Here is a 21,064-nt window from a genome sequence, read left to right on the forward strand (position 1 = left end):
AAAATGATGTCTTGGCTTTAGAAGCTTCTGATAGGCTAATTGACATCATTTGAGTCTATTGGAGGTGTACCTGTGGATGTATTTCAAGGCCTACCTTCAAACTCAGTGCCTCTTTGCTTGACATATTGGGAAAATCTAAAGAATTCAGCCAAGACCTCAGAAAACAAATTGTAGACCTCCACAAGTCTGGTTCCTGCCTGAGGTTACCATGTTCATCTGTACAAACAATAGTACGCAAGTATAAACACCATGGTACCACGCAGCTGTCATATCGCTCAGGAAGGAGACGCGTTCTGTCTCCTAGAGATGATCTTACTTTGGTGTGAAAAGTGCAGATCAATCCCAGAACAACAGCAAAGGACCTTGTGAAGATGCTGGAGGAAACTGGTACAAAAGTATCTATATCTACAGTAAAACGAGTCCTATCTCAACATAACCTGAAAGGCTGCTCAGCAAGGAAGAAGCCACTGCTCCAAAACCGCCATAAAAAAGCCAGACTACAGTTTGCAACTGCACATGGGGACAAAGATCGTACTTTTTGGAGAAATGTCCTCTGGTCTGATAAAACAAAAATAGAACTGTTTGGCCATAATGATCATCGTTATGTTTGGAGGAAAAGGGGGACGCTTGTAAGTCGAAGAACACCATCCCAACCGTGAAGGACAGGGGTGGCAGCATCATGTTGTGGGGGTGCTTTGCTGCAGGAGGGACCGGTGCACTTCACAAAATAGATGGCATTATGAGGTAGGAAAGGTTTGTGGATATATTGAAGCAACGTCTCAAGACATCAGTCAGGAAGTTAAACCTTGGTCGCAAATGGGTCTTCCAAATGGACAATGACCCCAAGCGTACTTCCAAAGTTGTGTCAAAATGGCTTAAGGACACAAAGACAAGGTATTGGAATGGCCATCACAAAGCCCTGACCTCAATCCGATAGAAGATATGTGGGCAGAACTGAAAAGGCATGTGCGAGCAAGGAGGCCTACAAACCTGACTCAATTACACCAGCTCTGTCAAGAGGAATGGGCCAAAATTCACCCAACTTATTGTGGGAAGCTTGTGGTAGGCTACCCGAAACGTTTGACCCAAGTTAAACAATTTAAAGGCAATGCTGCCAAATAGTGTATGTAAACTTCTGACCCACTGGGAATGTGGTGAAAGAAATAAAAGCTGAAATAAATCATTCTCAGCTATTATTCTGACATTTCACATTCTTAAAATAAAGTGGTGATCCTAACTGACCTAAGACAGGGAATTTTTACTAGGATTAAATGTCAGGAATTGTAAAAAACTGAGTTTAAATGTTTTTGGCTAAGGTGTATGTAATCTTCCGACTTCAACTGTAGGTACAACTGTTGAACCCGCTCTTATAAGAGTGGACTGGATTGTCAGGATGTTGAGCAGAGATCTCCAGTATGGCTGATTGCATCCCCACTCCTGCTATTTTCCTCCTTTCTTTACGTTTCCTGTTTGGGTAACTTTCAGCGGATATAGAAAGTATGAAATGCTTACTGCGGCATTCTGCTTGTTCTATGTTGTCTTGTTTCCCATTACAATACCATTTTTATTCAACTCCTGTCAATGCTCTTTGGTTTTGCTGAATTTGTCTGCTGGTTGGTTGTGTACATTGAAGTTGTGCTGTGGTTGTCTGTTAATGATGTTCCGACTACGATCAGGGAGGGTTATGTAACTGTGTGATAACAATGTTAGAATATCTGAATGTTCTTTTCTGTGATCAGACTGCAGATCGGGCTGTTACTAGCCTAAATGCTGACTGGTAACTGACGGCATGCTGTCTGCTGCCCGGTTGTCACCACTGAATGCTTGTTATGTGCACTCACCAATGAAAAGGGGAAGTTTCCAGCTGTCAGCATTAAGCTCAATACATTAGGGATTTAGGCATTTTCCTGCTTTTGGACTCATTTCTCCATTGGCAGACGGGCAACAGATTTTCCGTTGTGCAGTGTGTCATATCCCAGGAAGTGTACCCAGCTGAATTCTATGTGCACAGGGCCTGACACGTAAAGAAGTTGTACCCTCTAAAAAATAGCCCTAATATATCTGCAATATTATTAGACTGTATCATTTATTCTCAATGTTTCATCATGATGCAATAAAGCAAGACTTTTTAGAGCAGGGGTCTTCAAGCTTTTTTTGCCCAGGGACACCCGCCCAGGCAAACCGGCGACCAAGGGACCCCCATAATATGCTAGCACAAAACAAATGTTATCGTCTTATCAGGTGAATAGCAAGGAGAAGTAATCAACCATATTATTTATTTTTGTTTGTTTGTATTTTACCCCCCTTTTTCTCCTCAATTTCGATCTTGTCTCATCGCTGCAACTCCCCAACAGGCTTGGGAGAAGCGAAGGTGGAGTCATGCGTCCCTTGAAACATGACCCGCCTAACCGTGCTCCTTAACACCTGCCAACTTAACCCGGAAGCCAGCCGCACCAATGTGTGGGAGGAAACACCGTTCAACTGGCGACCGGGGTCAGCCTGCAGGTACCCGGCTCGCCACAAGGTGTTGCTAGGGTGCGTTGAGCCAAGTAAAGCCCCCCCGGTCAAACCCTCCCCTAACCTGGACTACGCTGGGCCAATTGTGCACCGTCCTGGGCTGTGCCACAGCCGGTTGTGGCACAGCCCTGGAATGAACTCGGGTCTGTAGTAACGCCTCTAGCACTGTGATGCAGTGCCTTAGACCTCTGCACCACTCGGGAGGCCAGTAATCAAAAATATTTAGTTCATAGATTTGGTACATTGTTTTTAATTTTGACCTCCTGACATTATAAATGGAGGAGGAAGTGTAAACTGGAACATAGCCTATTAGATAGAAACGTAACTCCAAACACATTTTCACAATAGCAGCAGTCAAGAAAGCTTACCAGCAGCCAGTGGCACTTGCCGCGACTGGTACTCGCGGGTGCTTTTTCAAAGCCTATGTCAGATACTCCAGTGAGTGTAATTAGCTCCAGTGAGTGTAATTTGCTCAATATTAGCAGTTGAGAATCATTACAATTTATATTCTCCTCTTTTCTACTGTAGGTATGTAATTCAAAATGTGTTTATTCTGTTGTTGCTAGCAATATTCATAAAAACATGTATTTTTATATCAATGTTTTATTATTATTTTTATATATACAGCTGAAGTCGGAAGTTTACATGCACTGAGGTTGCAGTCACTAAAACTTGTTTTTCAACCACTCCACAAATTTCTTGTTAACAAACTATAGTTTTGGCAAGTCGGTTAGGACATCTACTTTGTGCATGATACAAGTCATTTTTACAACAATTGTTTACAGACAGATTATTTCGCCTATAATTCGCTTCATCACAATTCCAGTGGGTCAGAAGTTTACATACACTAAGATGACTGTTCCTTTAAACAGCTTGGAAAATTCCAGAAAATTATGTCATGGCTTTAGTAGCTTCTGATAGGCTAATTGACATCATTTGAGTCAATTGGAGGTGTACCTGTGGATGTATTTCAAGGCCTATCCCAACGATGAAGCACGGGGGTGGCAGCATCATGCTGTGGGGGTGCTTTGTTGTAGGAGGGACTGGTGCACTTAACAAAATAGATGGCATCATGGGGAGGGAAAATTAAATGGATATATTGAAGCAACATCTCAAGACATCAGTCAGGAAGTTAAAGCTTGGTCGCAAATGGGTCTTCCAAATGGACAATGACCCCAAGCGTACTTTCAAAGTTGTGGCAAAATGGCTTAAGGACAACAAAGTTAAGGTGGGCCGTCACAAAGCCCTGACCTCAATCATGTAGAAAATTTGTGGGCAGAACTGAAAAAGCGTGTGCGAGCAAGGAGGCCTACTATATACCTGACTCAGTTACACCAGCTCTGTCAGGAGGAATGGGCCAAAATTCACCCAACTTATTGTGGGAAGCTTGTGGAAGGCTACCCGAAGTGTTTGACCCAAGTTAAACACTGTAATGCCAATGCTACCAAATACTAATTGAGTGTATGTAAACTTCTGACCCACTGGGAATGTGATGAAAGAAATAAAAGCTTAAATAAATCATTCTCTCTACTATTATTCTGACATTTCACATTCTTGAAATAAAGTGGTGATCCTAACTGACATAGGACAGGGAATTTGTACTAGGATGAATTGTGAAAAACTGAGTTTAAATGTATTTGGCTAAGGTGTATGTAAACTTCCGACTGTATATATTTCTCGAACCCCCTGCAGTACCTGTGGGTCTCTGGATCCCCGGTTGAATACCCTTGCTTTAGAGGCTATGGTGTATTGTGTATGTTGTCTAGGCCCAGCTAGGGGGTAGTGTTGACCTGTGGCTGTGGAGCCAGTAATGGTGGCCATTACTTGAAGATCTTTCTCCTCCCTCCTAGGTCTTATGGAGGAGGGACGTTTATGGAGTCTATGGCAGGAACACACCAGTGCTTCATACTGTTATGGGCTCTTTAAAGTCTTGCCTGAAAATTCCCAAAGGATATGCATTTGGATTTTGTAATACTTTCCTGAGAGCTGTGTCGGACAGCTGACAGCAGCTTTCTCATCACCAAACGATAAAAACCTACCTACTTATTCCATTAAGTGTTTTTTTATGAAGTAAGTAAGTGCTAAGCGTCGTCAGAGGCCCGGTGGTTAGAATAGAGTGTGTCTTATATTAGGTTATTGTTCAGAGATAACATAACCAAACACAATAGCCTTTTGAAAAATTCACTCTACAGAGGCTCCATCTCCTCTGCTCTTGGAAATTCAAAATGGGTTTAAGGAAGGCATTGGCACTCTGCTGTGCTTTAGGCTCATTTCCGCTTTTGAGTAAAACACACTGGCAGTGGTGAATGGCAGATGATCCGTTTTTTCTAGTAGATTAATGGTTTGTTGATTTGCAAAACGCAAGTAATGCTGGCTCAGTCAAAACTTTAAATTTAAGAACGCTCAAGCAGTAGTTGGACACTGGACTCTAAAAGCTACACCTCATCTGCCCAAAAGTTCTTCCCTGTCCAGTTATTATGGCCTCTGCATAATTCATGCATCTTTCTTTCTGACGGGCCACCCCCAGGTGGTGAAGGTAGGAAACACCATCTCCACTTCGCTGACCCTCACAAGGGTGCGTGCTCAACCCCCTCCTGTACTCCCTGTTCACCCACGACTGCGTGGCCATGCACGCCTCCAACTCAATCATTGTTTATGGTACCTTCAAAATGTGTACTTGGTTGAGCCTGAAAGCACAACCCTTTGCAGGCCAGTTACAGCCTCTATGGACTTTCAGAGCATAACAAATGGGTATAGACCTAATAGTTTGTAATGGAGCTACTCTTTTAGACATGTTCTCAAACACTGAATCAATCATGCACACACTTTGCAGTACTCTTCAGATCTAAACCACATTGGGCTAGTTTTGACATCACTTTCTTTCGGATTCTGTCAGTTGTGGCAGACTAAAGGTATGCGGTTGAAGTGAGAAGGGATTGACTTTCTACTGGCAAAATGTAAACAGTTTAAACTGTCAGAACACAGACTGAATGTCAGTCTGATACCATTTCTATAATGCCCCCTCTTGTTGCATTCCTTGCGTTATTTCATAGTGTGGCAAATGAGATTAGCATTGCTCTTGTATTAGGGCTGTCATAAATATTCCCCGGTTTTATTTCAAGTTTTTTAATCCAGATAAACATTATGTGAATTATTTTATATTCAACAAATCATCTTGGCCATTACCACTGTCTTGTATCTTTTCTCCTCTCTAAATTTCATCAGTCATGCCTCAATGCACTGTTGATGTAACCACAGCAACCAAATCCGCTGTGATTTCATGTAACTTTGATAAGATGGGTGATTACTCCCTACTCTGCTATTGGGCAGTTGTCACACCTTAAATTCTATAGCTCCACTTTACATGCTTCCATGCTGCTGCAGCACTGCATTATGTTTTTCATATGTTAGTGTACCCGCTGTGATTTAGTTTCTTTTCGTATGTATTGTAAGAGCGGCATTCCATTTCTCTGCCTTTTGCTGATCAGATGCACTCACACTGGGTAGCTTGAAGCAACTACGGAACATTTGTAGCTCAGCCATAAACAGACACCACTAGCTGTATCCTGACATAGAAAGCCATAAGCACCTAGCAAACAAGCTTGCTGGAGAAATGTCCATTTTATGTACAGAACAAGATGTGCAGTAGAGGTTATCTGGTTTATGGGAGGTCAACCCATGTGGGGATATGAGTGGCCAGGAAGGGGCCATTATTCAGATGTTTCAGACCTCCCTATGTGAACCAAATACCAGCAGTAGCAGCCATTCAACTGGTATAAAAATGGCTGTGGGAAAAAGCAACAAGTGTCTTTCTCTGAGACTTGTGACTCCCTCTCCTTTTTAAAGTGCAAACAACCCCAGCAGAGAAATGTCTAAGTGATGTTGGAAAATGACTGTCCTTATTCTGTCTAGTTCGATCTTAGTCTCCTAATAGAGCGGAATAAAATGTGTGTGTTTTCGAATATGCGCTCATGTAGTATTTTTTCTCCGAATTTACAGAGACTCCTAGAAGGCCAGTGGCTGCATTTGCATGACGCAATATGACCCCGGGTGCTTGATCCTCATATGGCTGCTCCTCTGTGTATTATAGTGTGACTATAACATGGGTCTTCTCCCGCTGGTGTAAATAAACTGTAGCTCTGTCAGTCCTCTCTCTTTTTATGTATGAGCGCAGTGAGTCCGTGAGTTGTGGTCAATCTCCAAACCCACCATGTGGTACAATTATGAGCAGATCTCCTATGTGAGAGAATGAGGGTCCTCTCTCTCTCATCCTTGGTGCCATGTGACAGTGGTGTAGTCTGTGTGGCCATGGGGTTGGAACCAGTGACTCCTCTGACCCCCTCCTTGACCAATTTTAAGGGGGAGCTGTGAAAATGTATCTGGGTTTAAATCTGGAGTGAGAGACCAGGGGGAAGTAAAATGCAGCCTATGAGTAATATGCATCAAATACTACCACTTACGCTCGCTCCGTCCCTTGTTCGCCAACTCCCTTATTTTTTCCATTGTCCCCATACCCTATAACATCTCCAGGCATTCTTGCTACTCTTCTTCCCACACTGTCCCAAACACTTCCTTTCTATCCGGTTCAACTCTCCAATCCTTCTCACTCTCCAGTTTGATTCCCTAGTAATCCGTAACTTGATCCGATGAGGGTGTGAAAATGGCTGAGGCTTTTCGAATAAGAGCCTGGGCTTCAACTGCTCCTAGTCATTGACTGGCTAACTATGGTGCTAGTCTAGATTCTGTAGTTTGTTTGCCACATATGATTCTGACAAGCGTGATTTTCCAAAGATGAATCATCATAAAACATTTCTAAACCATGAAATTATTAGAAATGTTTAGTTTATTGAGCGGTGTCTGCTTTCAAATGTTACATTTCTCATAAAACGTGTACTTTGTATTTCCGGTGTATAGGCCTAGTACTTGTGAAATCCACTCTTTAAAGATCTACTGCCCTTCCACTCTGTTTCAATCAGTCAAGAGGAGCCAGTGCACTACAGATGGTATCTTTAGTTATAGCGCCCCTCTTCCTCAGAGAATAGGTCATTCACTCTATTTTCCTGAACCTCTGCCATGAGGTTTTTGGACATTGCAGGCAATGATGCATGGAAATACTGTAAGACGATGGCTAATTCATTTATTTATTTTTTATACAAAACGAAATGGGGGGAATAGAGCATAAGGGCAGATAACTTCCCAGATTAAACATCAAATTTAATGGGTAGGTTTTTCATTTAAAAGTCATTTTCATTTGATGATGGTTTCCCCACATTTGCAGCTGACTATGTACTAAGCCTACATGAGTCTAGGCCTCCCCCCCCCCCCCTCCCCCTCTGACATGAGTCATGATGGGTCTGTCAGAAATGAATGCAACACTTGTCAAGTGCCCCTCTACATGTCATTTGCTCCAACACTTCAGTGATCTTGGACAAAAAAAAGGAACTGAAGTTATAAACAATGTTCTCGTAATGACTTAACTAAGAGCAGAGGGCAGACAGCGTACCATATGTAGTCGCGGCAGGTAGCCTAGTGGTTAGAGCGACTAGTAACCGAAAGGTTGCAAGTTCGAATCCCCGAGGTGACAAGGTAAAAAAATCAGTTGTTTTGTCCCTGAACAAGGCAGTTAACCCACTGTTCCTAGGCCGTCATTGAAAATAAGAATTTGTTCTTAACTGACTAGTTAAATAAAGGTAAGCAAACTTGATGTATTCCTGTAAGAAGGAAAAGTGCAGCCTTGAAAGAGGTTTAGCCCGTTACCATGGTGCGGCAGATAAAAACATTAAGCACTTAATCGTCACACTGCAGTTTCTGTAATTTTTGATAAAATTGTGTCATGTAAGCATAGCTAATTATGGCAAACTCGATCGGTTTTTAATCTACTTTGCTTTTTAAACACCTTGAAAGTAGATGAAAGCCATTGTCTCTTGTCTTTATCATAGTTTATTTTGCTGTCAAGTCAGTACAACAACTTGTTTTTGTCTCACAAGCCTGAGGCCTTTATCTCCATTTCAAATTAACTGTGAAAAAATAATTGCGGTTGCCGTTTGTAAGTGTCCTAGACTCCCGGAGTGACATGCACACATACTGTCACAGACAGAAAATGTGTCAAGTGTATGTAATTACTTGAGGCATTTACTGTAGCTGATGGGCAGTTACTATTGATGTTTCTGCCTCTGGTGCAGTTACTACAGACATTTACTATGTACTGACTGGTGGAAGTTTGTTCTGACATCAAATCAGAACCAGTAAATTCATTTATGATTTAGGCCTATACCTCATTATTCATTAGGACCTTTCAATTGGCGATATTGCAGTATTAATGCATTTCTTTTCACACATTTTACAGAATTTTAGAGCAGTTCTTTGCCTCGTAGGTTTAGACATTCTTATGAATAATATATGTTCTAGATTTCCCTTTTTGCTATAACAGCATACAGACACCAGTATCTACCTTTGATGGTTATTAAATGGTTTTAGTGCACTGTAGTTTTTCACCAATACCTTTTTGATTTGACATTAGTCCTACACTGACATATGTGCACCTGGTCAGGATTCCATTCTCATCAGCCACGTTAATGGCATCCTATTAACATAACACTCCAGGAAATCAAAACCGCTGGTTTGTTCATGAGCGAGCGTCAACATAAGAAACGTTTATTTTTTAATTTTTTAATTACTCGACCAGAAGCATTTACACTTCTGGTCGACAGTATGTTGTTTACTGAGAATAATGACTGAGCAGACAGGAAAAACCCTGGTACTGGACCACTGCGGTTTACCATATTGTTGGATGACAGCTCAAAAAAGGCTTGACAGAATTCCAAAACTGTAAAATAGAAAACACTTTATTTCCATAACCTAAAATAGGTATTATAGAAATGTGTCGTGGCTTTACTTGCATTTATCTGATGATTGTTATTTATCTAATCAACTAACTATGTTTCATTGTTACCTGATTTAAATGAATCATGTAACAATTAACTCATTAGGAATTTGGGGCACCACGAGGATGGTTGTTTAAAGAGTTACCATCTCCAGAATATAACTCTAAAGGACTTTACCTATCACATCCATAAAACAGTCAACATATTAATCATAACCTTGTATCATATCATCATTCTGAATAGTCATAGCCTCCTGCATCTGCAAAAACCCCAGCCTTACTTATGATTCAGTACTACACAAATTGGTTAAACTATTTATTTACTAGCTAACTAAATGATAACACAGGATAAACATACACACTTAATACATTAGACAAAGGTCCCTAGCAGACTGACATGGAGAGGGCGAGAGAGAGAGGGACAGAGACATAATACTTTGGTACATTTAGAACTACTCTCACAGTAGTCACAAACTTTGCAGACAAACCGCCACCTGTTTGGAGTAAGAAATCGTGAATGTATTTACGTGTAAATGTCTTTGTCCGTCGTGTAGTCCTGAACAGAACTACAGAGTTGATTCCCCTTCCATTCGCTCCTAAAGCTGCTTATTTGAAGATAGTCTAGCCAGCCGTGTCAATGGTTCTCAAGGTTGATGATTGTAGTAGAATACGACGCTTTGAAAGGTAGTAGAATGGTCCCACTTAAATTCGCTTTTCTAGATACTTTACTTAGGACAGCTAATCATTGTTCGGGAGGTGACGTTATCGTCTCTACCTCGTTTTGAGATTTCAGAGTTCGAACCACTTTGGACGTGAGCTGCAGCTCGACGCCTTTCTGGTCTAAATGTTAATTTCTTTACCAATCCTTTTATACACTCTGGTTGAAAGGGACGGTTCCGTCAAGCTGACACGCTCTCTGACCTCACTGGCTGTGGCTACTTACTGTGCAAAGTTTATAGAAAAAACAGATCTCTGCTGCCTCCTAAAATCAAGTCCATATCTTTACAAAAACACTTTCATCATATTCCATATTTCATACACAATGTAGAGGATGGAGATTTCAAGTTACAGTAGTTCCTTTATAAAAAAATGTTTTATGACATCACAAAATAACAACCCATATGACATTATTATTCTTTAGATCGTCTCTGACCATTCCCCACATTCTATGTTAGAAATATTGTTCCAGTATTCGCTTTAGAATGTATTAGTTTCGGCAGGAAACTGTCTGTGTAGACAAAGGAACATTCCTGTGTGAATTTGGAGAGGAATGTTCTCTCTCCTTGATTTACAACAGGGTGTGAACTGTCAACCCCACACCAGTTTCCTCCTCCCCCCCTCTGTGGGTGAGAGAGGGTCCGGTTGAAGTCATCCATTGCCAAGCTGTCCTGACCTATTTGGATCCTCACAGGACAGTCATGACAAGTGATTTGTGCATTTTTTGGGGTTTCTCTGTTTTCTTCTCCTAGGTGCGGTTATTGGTGACGGTCAGTCAGCTGTGGCTAGTAACATCGCCAACACTACCTACCGCCTCCAGTGGTGGGACTTCACCAAGTACGACCTACCTGAAATCAGCAACTGTGAGTGGACCAACATTGTTGAAGTTGTCGATTGGTTGGGATGGTCGATTTGTTTTGGTGGAACAAGAAACTTAGGCCTACTCATAAAGATATGCCCAACCTTTCTTTCCATCTTTCATTCCTCTGTGGGGATTGTTTCAGATCCAAGCCCAGCACTGACTGCTATTCTGTAATGCTTTCTCTCTCTGTCCATCTTGCCCGCCACTGGTCTTAATGGTTGGGTTCATTTCACAGTACTATCCCTGCAGGACAATGCTGAGTGCATTCTACTTTTGTCCCATACTTAAAGGTATGGGAGATTCAGTGGCTCTGTTTATCATCAGGCTCACATAGTGTCATGGTCCGGTTATTACTCTGCTTCGGGCCAGGTTATTCCTGACATCAGGTCAAAGACAGAGAGCAGAGGCCCGCTGCTCAGAACACCACCTCTAAATATAAAACCCACTGAGCTATTCTGCTCTAATGCATTCAGTGCCCAATCAAGCACCTTTTCTGGGTTTCGTTTTCTTTAACATTCTGCGTTTGAGGGTTTTGTTGACAAGCTATTATTTTAAAGGTTGAAATATGTTATGTAACAGTGTCTATTTGAAGTCTTTTTTTTGTTGCCGAAGCCAGCGGCAGTTACTGTAGTGTACTCCTAGCGGTTCAGCGCATCATTATACCCATTACCTACAATAGACATTGGGGAAGAACATTATCCTCAAACTAAGCCATAACATTTATAGAGGATTTCACTTCTAATTCACCTCTGTACATACCGAAGGTCTGTAACTTTTGAGTGTTTGGTCCCCATGCTAATTGTCCAAACTTGGGCAATGTTAAAAGATTGTTCATTTGGGGGTAATCAAATAAGAATTGAAGAAACAGGAAACTTATCCCAGAATATAGGAAGCGGAAGCCTATGGTATTCCCTAGACCGACCAGGGTTTATCAACAATTTTTTTTTCTTGAGCAGATAATCAGTGGGCTGGAACATAATTTGTAGACTGCAAATAATTTGTTGACTGCAAATTGACCGCAAGAAGCCCAAACATATATGATATTTGACTAAATAATAATCATTTCCAACCTTGCTTACACGATCACATATACAGAGCCTTTAGAAAGTATTCATACCCCTTCACTTATTCCAAATGTCGTTGTTACAACTTGAATTCAAAATCGATTAAATATAATTTTTAATTATCACCCATCTACACATAATACCCCATAATGACAAAGTGAAAATATGTTTTTAGAAATGCTTGCAAATGTATTGAAAATGAAGTACAGAAATATCTAATTTACATAAGTATTCACACCACTGAGTCAGTACTTTGTAGAAGCACCTTTGGCAGTGATTACAGCTGTGAGTCTTTCTGGGTAAATCTCTAAGAGCTTTCCACACCTGGATTGTGGAACTTTGCCCAGAATCTTCAAGCTCTGTCAGATTGGTTGTTGATCATTGGTAGACAGCCATTTTCAGTTCTTGCCATAGATTTTCAAGTAGATTTAAGTCAAAACTATAACGAGGCCACTCAGGAACATGTTCTTCTTGGTAAGCAACTCCAGTGTAGATTTGGCCTTGTGTTTTAGGTTATTGACCTTCTGAACGGTGAATTCATCTTCCAGTGTCTGGTGGAAAGCAGACTGAAACAGGTTTTCCACTAGGATTTTGCCTGTGCTTAGCTCATAACATGATGCAGCCAACACTATGATTGAAAATATGGAGAGTGGTACTCGGTAATGTGTTGTATTGGATTTTCCCCAAACATAACACTTAGTATTCTGGACAAAAAGTGAATTGCTTTGCCACATCTTTTACAGTATTACTTTAGTGCCTTGTTGCAAACAGGATGCATGTTTTGGAGTATTTGTGTTATTTACATGCTTCCTTCTTTTCACTCTGTCAATTAGGTTAGTATTGTGGAGTAACTACAATGTTGTTGATCCATCCTCACTTTTCTCCTGTCACACCCATTAAACTCTGTAACTGTTTTAAAGTCACTATTGGCCTAATGGTGAAATCCCTGAGCTTTTTCTTTCCTCTCTGACAACTGAGTTAGGAAGGACACCTGTATCTTTATAGTGACTGGGTGTATTGATACACCATCCAAAGTGTAATTATTAACTTCACCATGCTCAAAGGGGTATACATAATACAAAAAAAAAATGTAATCTACCAATAGATTGATTGCGAGGCACTGGAAAACCTCACTTGCCTTTGTGGTTGAATCTGTGTTTGTATTTCACTGCTCGACTGAGGGGCCTTACAGATAATTGTATGTGTGGGGTACAGAGATGAGGTAATCATTCAAAAATCATGTTAAAAATTATTATTGTCACAGTGTCCTTGCAAATTTTTACTGCTGAATTTATTTAGGCTTGCCATAACAAAAGGGTTGAATACTTATTGACTCAAGACAATTCAGCGTTTCATTTTTAATTATTAAAAATTTAAAAAAACGTAATTCCACTTTATTATGGGGTTTTATGTGAAGGCCTGTAACACAACAAAATGTGGAAAACGTCAAGGTGTGAACATTTTCTGAAGGCACTGTATCTCTCTTTATTATGTGTGGGAATACTTTGGAACAGATTTCCTAAATTAAAATCACTTGGAGCTGATTTGCTGGTGTTTTTACAGTCTTATGTCCAAAACAAAGGGAAAATAAAGTTTCTTTATTTTTGCTCAAAAACTTGGAGGACCATATAAAATCACCCACGAGCCACCAGTTGAGGAACCCTGCCCTTATTTTTAGTTTTTTTGCCCAACAATATACCTCAGGTTGGTGAGATGTGACTCACCCACTTCCAGCAATGTGATTTTAGAAATGTCCGTAGGGGAAGTGTGGGGGGGGTTATCCATAGGGAGACTAGCAGGGGGGAGGGGAGAGCAGGTAGCTGACTAGTGGTGGCTATTCTGCAGCCTGATGGTCTGAGATAGAAACTATTTGCCAATCTTCCAGTTTTTGCCATGACGCTTCTGCGTTGTCTGAGGGATTGAAGCAGGGAGAGCAGGGCGTGGCTGGGGTCCTTGATGATCTTCTTGGCCTTCCTGTGAAACCTGGTGTTGTAGGTTTCCTGTAGGGCAAGCAGTGTGCACCCAATGATGTGTTCGGCTGCACATATCACCCTCTGAAGAGCCTTGCGGTCCGCGGCAGTGTAGTTGCCATTCCAGACTGTGATGCAGCCCTACGGTAGGCTCTCGATCATGCTCTTGTAGAACCCTGTGAGGGCCCTCAGGGACAGACCGAATTTCTACACATGCATGGGTTGAAGAGTCGCTGTCGTGCCTTCACCACGGTGTCCGTTTGGTTAGACCATTTCAGCTTCTCTGAGATGTGTACGCCGAGAAATGTGAAGTTACTGTCCGTCTCCACAGTGGCCCCATTGATGAGGTTGAGGGCGTGTCAAGCATGGGCACAACGTCGTCAGAGTACCTACCTCCTCCCTGTAAGCTGTCACGTCATTGTTGTAAATCAGGCCCGTCGGGAAGTCCAGGATCCAGTTGCATAGGGAGGAGTTCAGACCCAGGGCCATGAGCCCTGTAATGAGCTTATAGGGCACTATGGTATTGACATCTAATCTGAAAAGTTATTTTTAATACTGATGTGTTATAGAATTCAAACAGGGATGCCCTGAACTGAAGTCAAGAGTTAAAACGTGTACAATTAAAACAATATTGAATTAATCTGACCTATGCATTTGTAACAAAAGCTCAACACTTATATTATGGAAAAAAGACTAGGTAAATCACCGGAATGAATGTAAATAATTTAAAAGCAATAATGATAACTTTGCCTCCTGAATAGAACTTCATTTCAGAACGCTAGTACAGCAGATGTTCCCTGTTCCTCCTCTCTGTGAGAGTAAGTTGTGAACTCAATGTGGTGTGTATGGCTCTCCACTAAGCTCGACAGACAGACTCTCCGGAATGCTGCTCATATATAATTGATGTGGGTGGTGCCATTAACAATGAGCTGTAACAGCTGTTTGGGAAAGAGGAAGAGATGCGTTAACTGGTGTGTGTGTGTGTGTGTGTTTGTGTGTGTGTGGAGCTTCTCAGCAATGATTAAAGCAGAGGGTCTGAAATACAATCACAGTCAATGCATATGGCTCTCCCCATCTTCATCTCAAAGTTCTTGCCAAATGCTGACTGGCTGATATGCTAATGCACATATTCAGCGAGACATATTGCAAAGAAAGAGTTGTGCAATTACACAACAGTGTGGGATGTTAGTTAAGTTGAACGTCTGTGTGTGTGTGTGTGTGTTGCTGCTTAATTGAGTCATTATCCTGAATCTTTATCTTCTAGGGCAGACAATAATTTGGTTTAAAAAAGCGCTTAGGTAGGCTATTGGTTCTCTACATTAGCAGTGATGGAACAACTTATAGGCTCTCCTAGGTCATCCTAATTTATTTTGACGTCTTATTATGAATCCCACTTTCTTTGCGGTCTCTGCTGTTTTGACCAGTCCACTAGTACATCTGCAGCAGCAGGGGTCATTAGTGTTAGATGGATAGGCATGCGCATCAGGGTTTGCGTCAGGAGAATTTGGCGCTGAACAACGTGACGGGCAGGATTCTAATTTACCGGACGTCCATATGCGTTGGGTGTGTAACGCATTAGGGCGTCCACCCACTGTGCTCCAAATCACATGTAGATTATTGTAATTCATTTTAACAGAATAGAAATTTGCCTGTAAAGTTGTAATAAAATAAAGTAGAACAATGTTCTTAAACCAACATGACAGGTTTTTATTGAAAAGCAAAACATTGCCCTTTGCATCTTCATCCCTGCTGTAAATCATAATTGAATATTATTTAGAAAATTAAAAAAACATTTGGCCTAGAAGAACAGGTCACCTATACAGTAATGAAATACATCTTCAAAATGTAATATTTGTCTAATATAATTTGCGAATGACCTGGCCTATAGGCTATTTGTATGAACATTTGAATTAATAAATAACAGAACACAGCTGTTTTCAATTGCAATCTAGGCCTCTCAAATACAACCCAGGCCTAATAACAGAAATAAAATGGCTGTCTACGAACACCAGGGCCAGCCGGTCGTGGCTAGAAGAGATCCACCTTTAGTCAGATTAACGTCAGATTTGACTTGTCGTAGCAGGTTAGGAAAAGGTTTAGGGTTAAGATTCACTACACTGAACAAAAATATAAACGCAACATGTAAAGTGTTGGTCCCATGTTTCATGAGCTAAAATAAAAGATCCCAGAAATGTTCCATATGCACAAAAAGCTTATTTTCGCTCAAATTTAGTGTTCAAATTTGTTTACGTCCCTGTTAGTGAGCATTTCTCCTTTGCCAAGATAATCCATCCACCTGACAGGTGTCGCATATCAAGAAGCTGATTAAACAGCATGATCATTACACAGGTGCACCTTGTGCTGGGGACAATAAAAGGCCTCTCTAAAATGTGCAGTTTTGTCACACAACACAATGCCACAGATGTCTCAAGTTTTAGAGAGCGTGCGATTAGCATGCTGACTGCAGGAACGTCCACCAGAGCTGTTGCCATAAAATTGAATGTTCATTTCTTTACCATAAGCCACCTCAACATCGTTTTAGAGAATTTGGAAGTGTGTCCAAATTTAATTTATTTCAATTAACTGATTTCTTCATATGAACTGTAACTCAGTAAAATCATTTAAATGTAAATAAACTATATTTGTTACGGCTGATTCATTCATTGAGAAATATCGTATTTTACAACGCTCCAGTGAAATGAGTCCCGCTCCATGCATTTATAGAAGAGCTTGATTCCAAAGCTTAAATTATATCTCACTCTTTTTACAGTTCTACTGGATGATGTTATAACGTTTTTATGTTTTATTTTAATTTGAGCTAATTTGAGCTATCGTGGGGTCTTGACTGATGTAATGTGTGATATACGTGGCTTATTGGCAACAACTCTGTTTCCTACTATAGGCAGTTGGCTGTCTAGTGATTGCAACATTGTAACTCTCCAATGTGAATAGTTGGCAACAATGTTTTATTTCCAAGCGCTACTGAATAAGCTCCACTGAAATGCACCAATTGTGCATATCATTACTCTAGTCTATCAATCCATTCCAAATCTTTATACTATTCATGACACAGGGCGGCATATGTTGATCTTGCCTTGGGCAGCAAAACTGCTTGGACAGGGCCTGACTAACACAATCATTTGCCTCTTTACCTGCGTTTGCGGCGGACCTTGGCCTGCTCAAAGTGAGCCGCTGCCGTTGGGAAGTCAACGCTGTCCTACTCCTTGCAGCAGATTGTGATGCATATCAGCCTCGTTACTTTGTCCTCAAGAAGGCGTGATCTTGAGGCCGTCTTTACTCTGTTTTGGAGAAAGAATCCCCTCTCGGCGGGCACACTGGAAACGGGGATAATCAACAAAATCTTTGCCAATTTAGCTCAGTCTGGGTACACTTAGCTGATGTCCCTTATGAGAACCTCACATTTTTGCGTAAGTAAAAATAGAAACACACACACACCCAACACTAATTTCCAAGCAGGCTGTGGCTTTATTAGCCTATGAAGTATATTTGCCTTTGAAGTTGGAGCACATCGAGTAGTATTTCCATCAATGAATAAAAAGCATAATTTTGCAATGTATTTTTTGTCTTCCGTCCAGCAACAAATGTATTTATTTATTTAATTTATTATATCGGCCAAAAGACGGCATTTACCGGCTAACAGAAACCCTTCCGGGACAATACCAGTATCGCAACACTATAGTATCTTGGCAAGGAAAAAAACACTAAGTGAATTTAACTTCTTTAAGAAAACAGCCCTAATGTTGTCATTGAGTCATTTTCCCAAGCTATTAGGACACTATTTTACATACAGCAGGTTTTTAATAGACCAAAGAGTTTGGTCTGCTTCGTGTTTTCATTTTTGCCCTTGAAAAAAATATTGCAATACTGCTATCGTCACAGACCTAGTTCACATGCTAAGAAGTATTTTCACTCTTGGAGAGCAATTGGTGGTTACAAGCAGATTGCATACGTGTAGAACCATGCTGATATCGTGAAACATTTTCAAAGGCCCCGCTCTCTCTTCTCTTGCTAAATTGAATTGGTTGTTGGAGCAGTGCATTCACATCAATAGCACTCGTGGAAAGCTAGCCATACATATTCTTACAAAAAGTGTAAAACCAATGTGTCCTCAGATGTCTTGTAGGGCAGTGGGGGCATGGAGGAAGTGGGATAGTAAACTCCCAAGGAAGGGATTACATTGCCCATCCTTCGATTTAGTTATTTTCCCCGTATTAATGACATTTGGGATGGAAGAGGTGGCACGTCTCTTCACTGTTACAGCTTAAGTGCCATATTTTATTCCAGTGCCAATTCTATCACAAAGTTGGTACCAGACATGCTTTTCATGCAGTGTTATAACTTTGTTGTTTTCAGTTTAAATCTGTCTGGTACTTTTTGACCTTACTTGACGTATTTGTTCTGTGACACACATTGTCTGCTGTCTTTTGCAAATCCAACCCATGTATATACAGTTGAAGTTGTAAGGTTACAGTTAAGTTGGAGTCATTAAAACTCGTTTTTCAACCACTCCACAAATTTCTTGTTAACAAATTATAGTTTTGGCAAGTCGGTTAGGACATCTACTTTGTGCATGACACAAGTCATTTTCCCAACAATTGTTTACAGACAGATTATTTCACTTATAACTCACTGTATCACAATTCCAGTGGGTCAGAAGTTTACATACACTGAGTTGACTGTGCCTTTAAACAGCTTGGAACATTCCAGAAAATGATGTCATGGCTTTAGAAGCTTTTGATAGGCTAATTGACATCATTTGAGTCAATTGGAGGTGTACCTGTGGATGTATTACAAGGCCTACCTTCAAACTCAGTGCCTCTTTGCTTGACATCATGGGAAAATCAAAAGAAATCAGCCAAGACCTCAGAAATAAAATTGTAGACCTCCACAAGTCTGGTTTATCCTTGGGAGCAATTTCCAAATTCCTGAAGGTACCACGTTCATCTGTACAAACAATAGTATGCAAGTATAAACACCATAGGACCACGCAGCAGTCATACCACTCAGGAAGGAGACGTCTCCTAGAGATGAACGTACTTTGGTGAGAAAAGTGCAAATCAATCCCAGAACAACAGCAAAGGACCTTGTGAAGATGCTGGAGGAAATGGGTACAAAAGTATCTATATCCACAGTAAAATGAGTCCTATATTGACAACATGAAAGGCCGCTCAGCAAGGAAGAAGCCACTGCTCCAAAACTGCCATGAAAAAGCCAGACAACGGTTTGCAACTGCACAATGGGGACAAAGATCGTACTTTTTGGAGAAATGTCCTCTGGTCTGATGAAGCACGGGGGTGGCAGCATCATGTTTTGGGGGTGCTTTTGCTGCAGGAGGGACTGGTGCACTTCACAAAATAGATGACAACATGAGGAAGGAAAAATATGTGGGAAAAATATGTGGAAGTTAAAGCTTGGTCGCAAATGGGTCTTCCAAATGGACAATGACCCGAAGCATACTTCCAAAGTTGTGGCAAAATGGCCTAAGGACAACAAAGTTAAGGTATTGGAGTGGCCATCAGAAAGCCCTGACCTCAATCATGTGGAACATTTGTGGGCAGAACTGAAAAAGCGTGTGCGAGCAAGGAGGCCTACAAACCTGACTAAGTTACACCAGCTCTGTCAGGATGAATGGGCCAAAATTCACCCAACTTATTGTAGGAAACTTGTGGAAGGCTACCCAAACGGTTTGACCCAAGTTAAACAATTTAAAGGCACTGCTGCCAAATACTAATTGAGTGTATTTAAACTTCTGACCCACTGGGAATGTGATGAAAGAAATAAAAGCTGAAATAAATCATTCTCTCTACTATTATTCTGACATTTCACTTTCTTAAAATAAAGTGGTGATCCTAACTGACCTAAAACAGGGAATTTTTACTTGGATGACATGTCAGGAATTGTGAAAAACTGAGTTTAAATGTATTTGGCTAAGGTGTATGTAAACTTTCGACTTCAACTGTATGCCTGCTGGGGGAGTAGAGATCACAAGCCAGCATCCTCAAAAAAACTATACTGAATGGCCAGGAAGCTCCCATCTTCTCCTCCCAGAACTGTCCTAGATTAGGAAACATAAGGGCGGGGGCACAAAAGTTGCTCTCCTCTCATCCCGACTTAGTCAGAGCTTTGCACCATTACTGGCAGAATATCCTGCCTGTGAGTGGCTGAAGGGGAAAGCTAATTTCTTGTGCGAAAAACTGCCAGATAATGTTTGGAGAGAGGGTGAGGGAGCAAGAGGAAGCTGGCAGAGGAGGGGCATCCTCTGTCCTCAACGAAAATGAGATTTTAATCAAACCTGTCTGGGAGTTGAGTAAGGAGAGTGTTTGAAATGGTATGGTCATGCATGACAAGCGATGTCGATTTGATCGATGACAGGATATGGCTCAAGAGAGTGCCTTTTTTAAAAACCCAGGGCAGCTATAATATTCACTAAGCCTAGAACAGTTTACGAAACAATGCCACTTTCCCTCACCAGACAAAGCCATCCGTCCTATGGATGTTTGCCACATCTCATCCCAGTGGCATAGTAGAGACTGTTCTCTTAAAATGCAAATCACAGTATGTTGGCAGCCATGGCAGGAAGCTGGGCCAATTTTATTGCTGAGAGGCTTTGAGGTTTAATTTCGCAGTAAATAAAATGTATTAGTTTAGCATTTGAATGTGAAGGCGTATTGCGTGACAATGAAAAGTATCCCTTTTCATTTCGACAATCATCCACTTATCCCACATTCTGTGTACGAGACAAGTAAATACATCTTACGCAACACAAATCATTTTGATTATTGTTGCTTAAGATTGTTGTTTTTCAGAAAGGCCAGCCATTAATTTGAAATAGGCTACTTAACAGTAAGGGAAAATGTAACAATGGTGTCTTGCTACAGTAATATGGTTACTCCACTTACAATAATGTATTTAGCTGTTGTTGATATTGTTGTTGCTAAAACTATTTCATGCTTGAGCAGTCTAAGTCATGGGAAGTGTACTGCTTTTTGGCAGTATTTTTTTGGCAGTTGTTTTTGAAGTGGTTTTTAAT

General features: G+C 41.0%; 1 protein-coding gene across 9 annotated transcripts in view; it reads left to right on the forward strand.

The window, feature by feature from the left end:
- LOC115202872 (muscarinic acetylcholine receptor M4) overlaps positions 1 to 21,064 on the forward strand; it is a 177,469-nt gene that overhangs the window by 54,842 nt on the left and 101,563 nt on the right. For all 9 annotated transcript variants that reach the window (XM_029766998.1, XM_029766996.1, XM_029767000.1 and 6 more), the window contains one exon: positions 10,870 to 10,980. In XM_029766998.1, coding sequence (XP_029622858.1) covers positions 10,870 to 10,980 — 111 coding nt within the window. The remainder of the gene's footprint in view (positions 1 to 10,869; positions 10,981 to 21,064) is intronic.

The sequence above is a fragment of the Salmo trutta genome, chromosome 12 (genome assembly GCF_901001165.1).
Source record: "Salmo trutta chromosome 12, fSalTru1.1, whole genome shotgun sequence".
Classification (NCBI taxonomy): Eukaryota; Metazoa; Chordata; class Actinopteri; order Salmoniformes; family Salmonidae; genus Salmo; species Salmo trutta.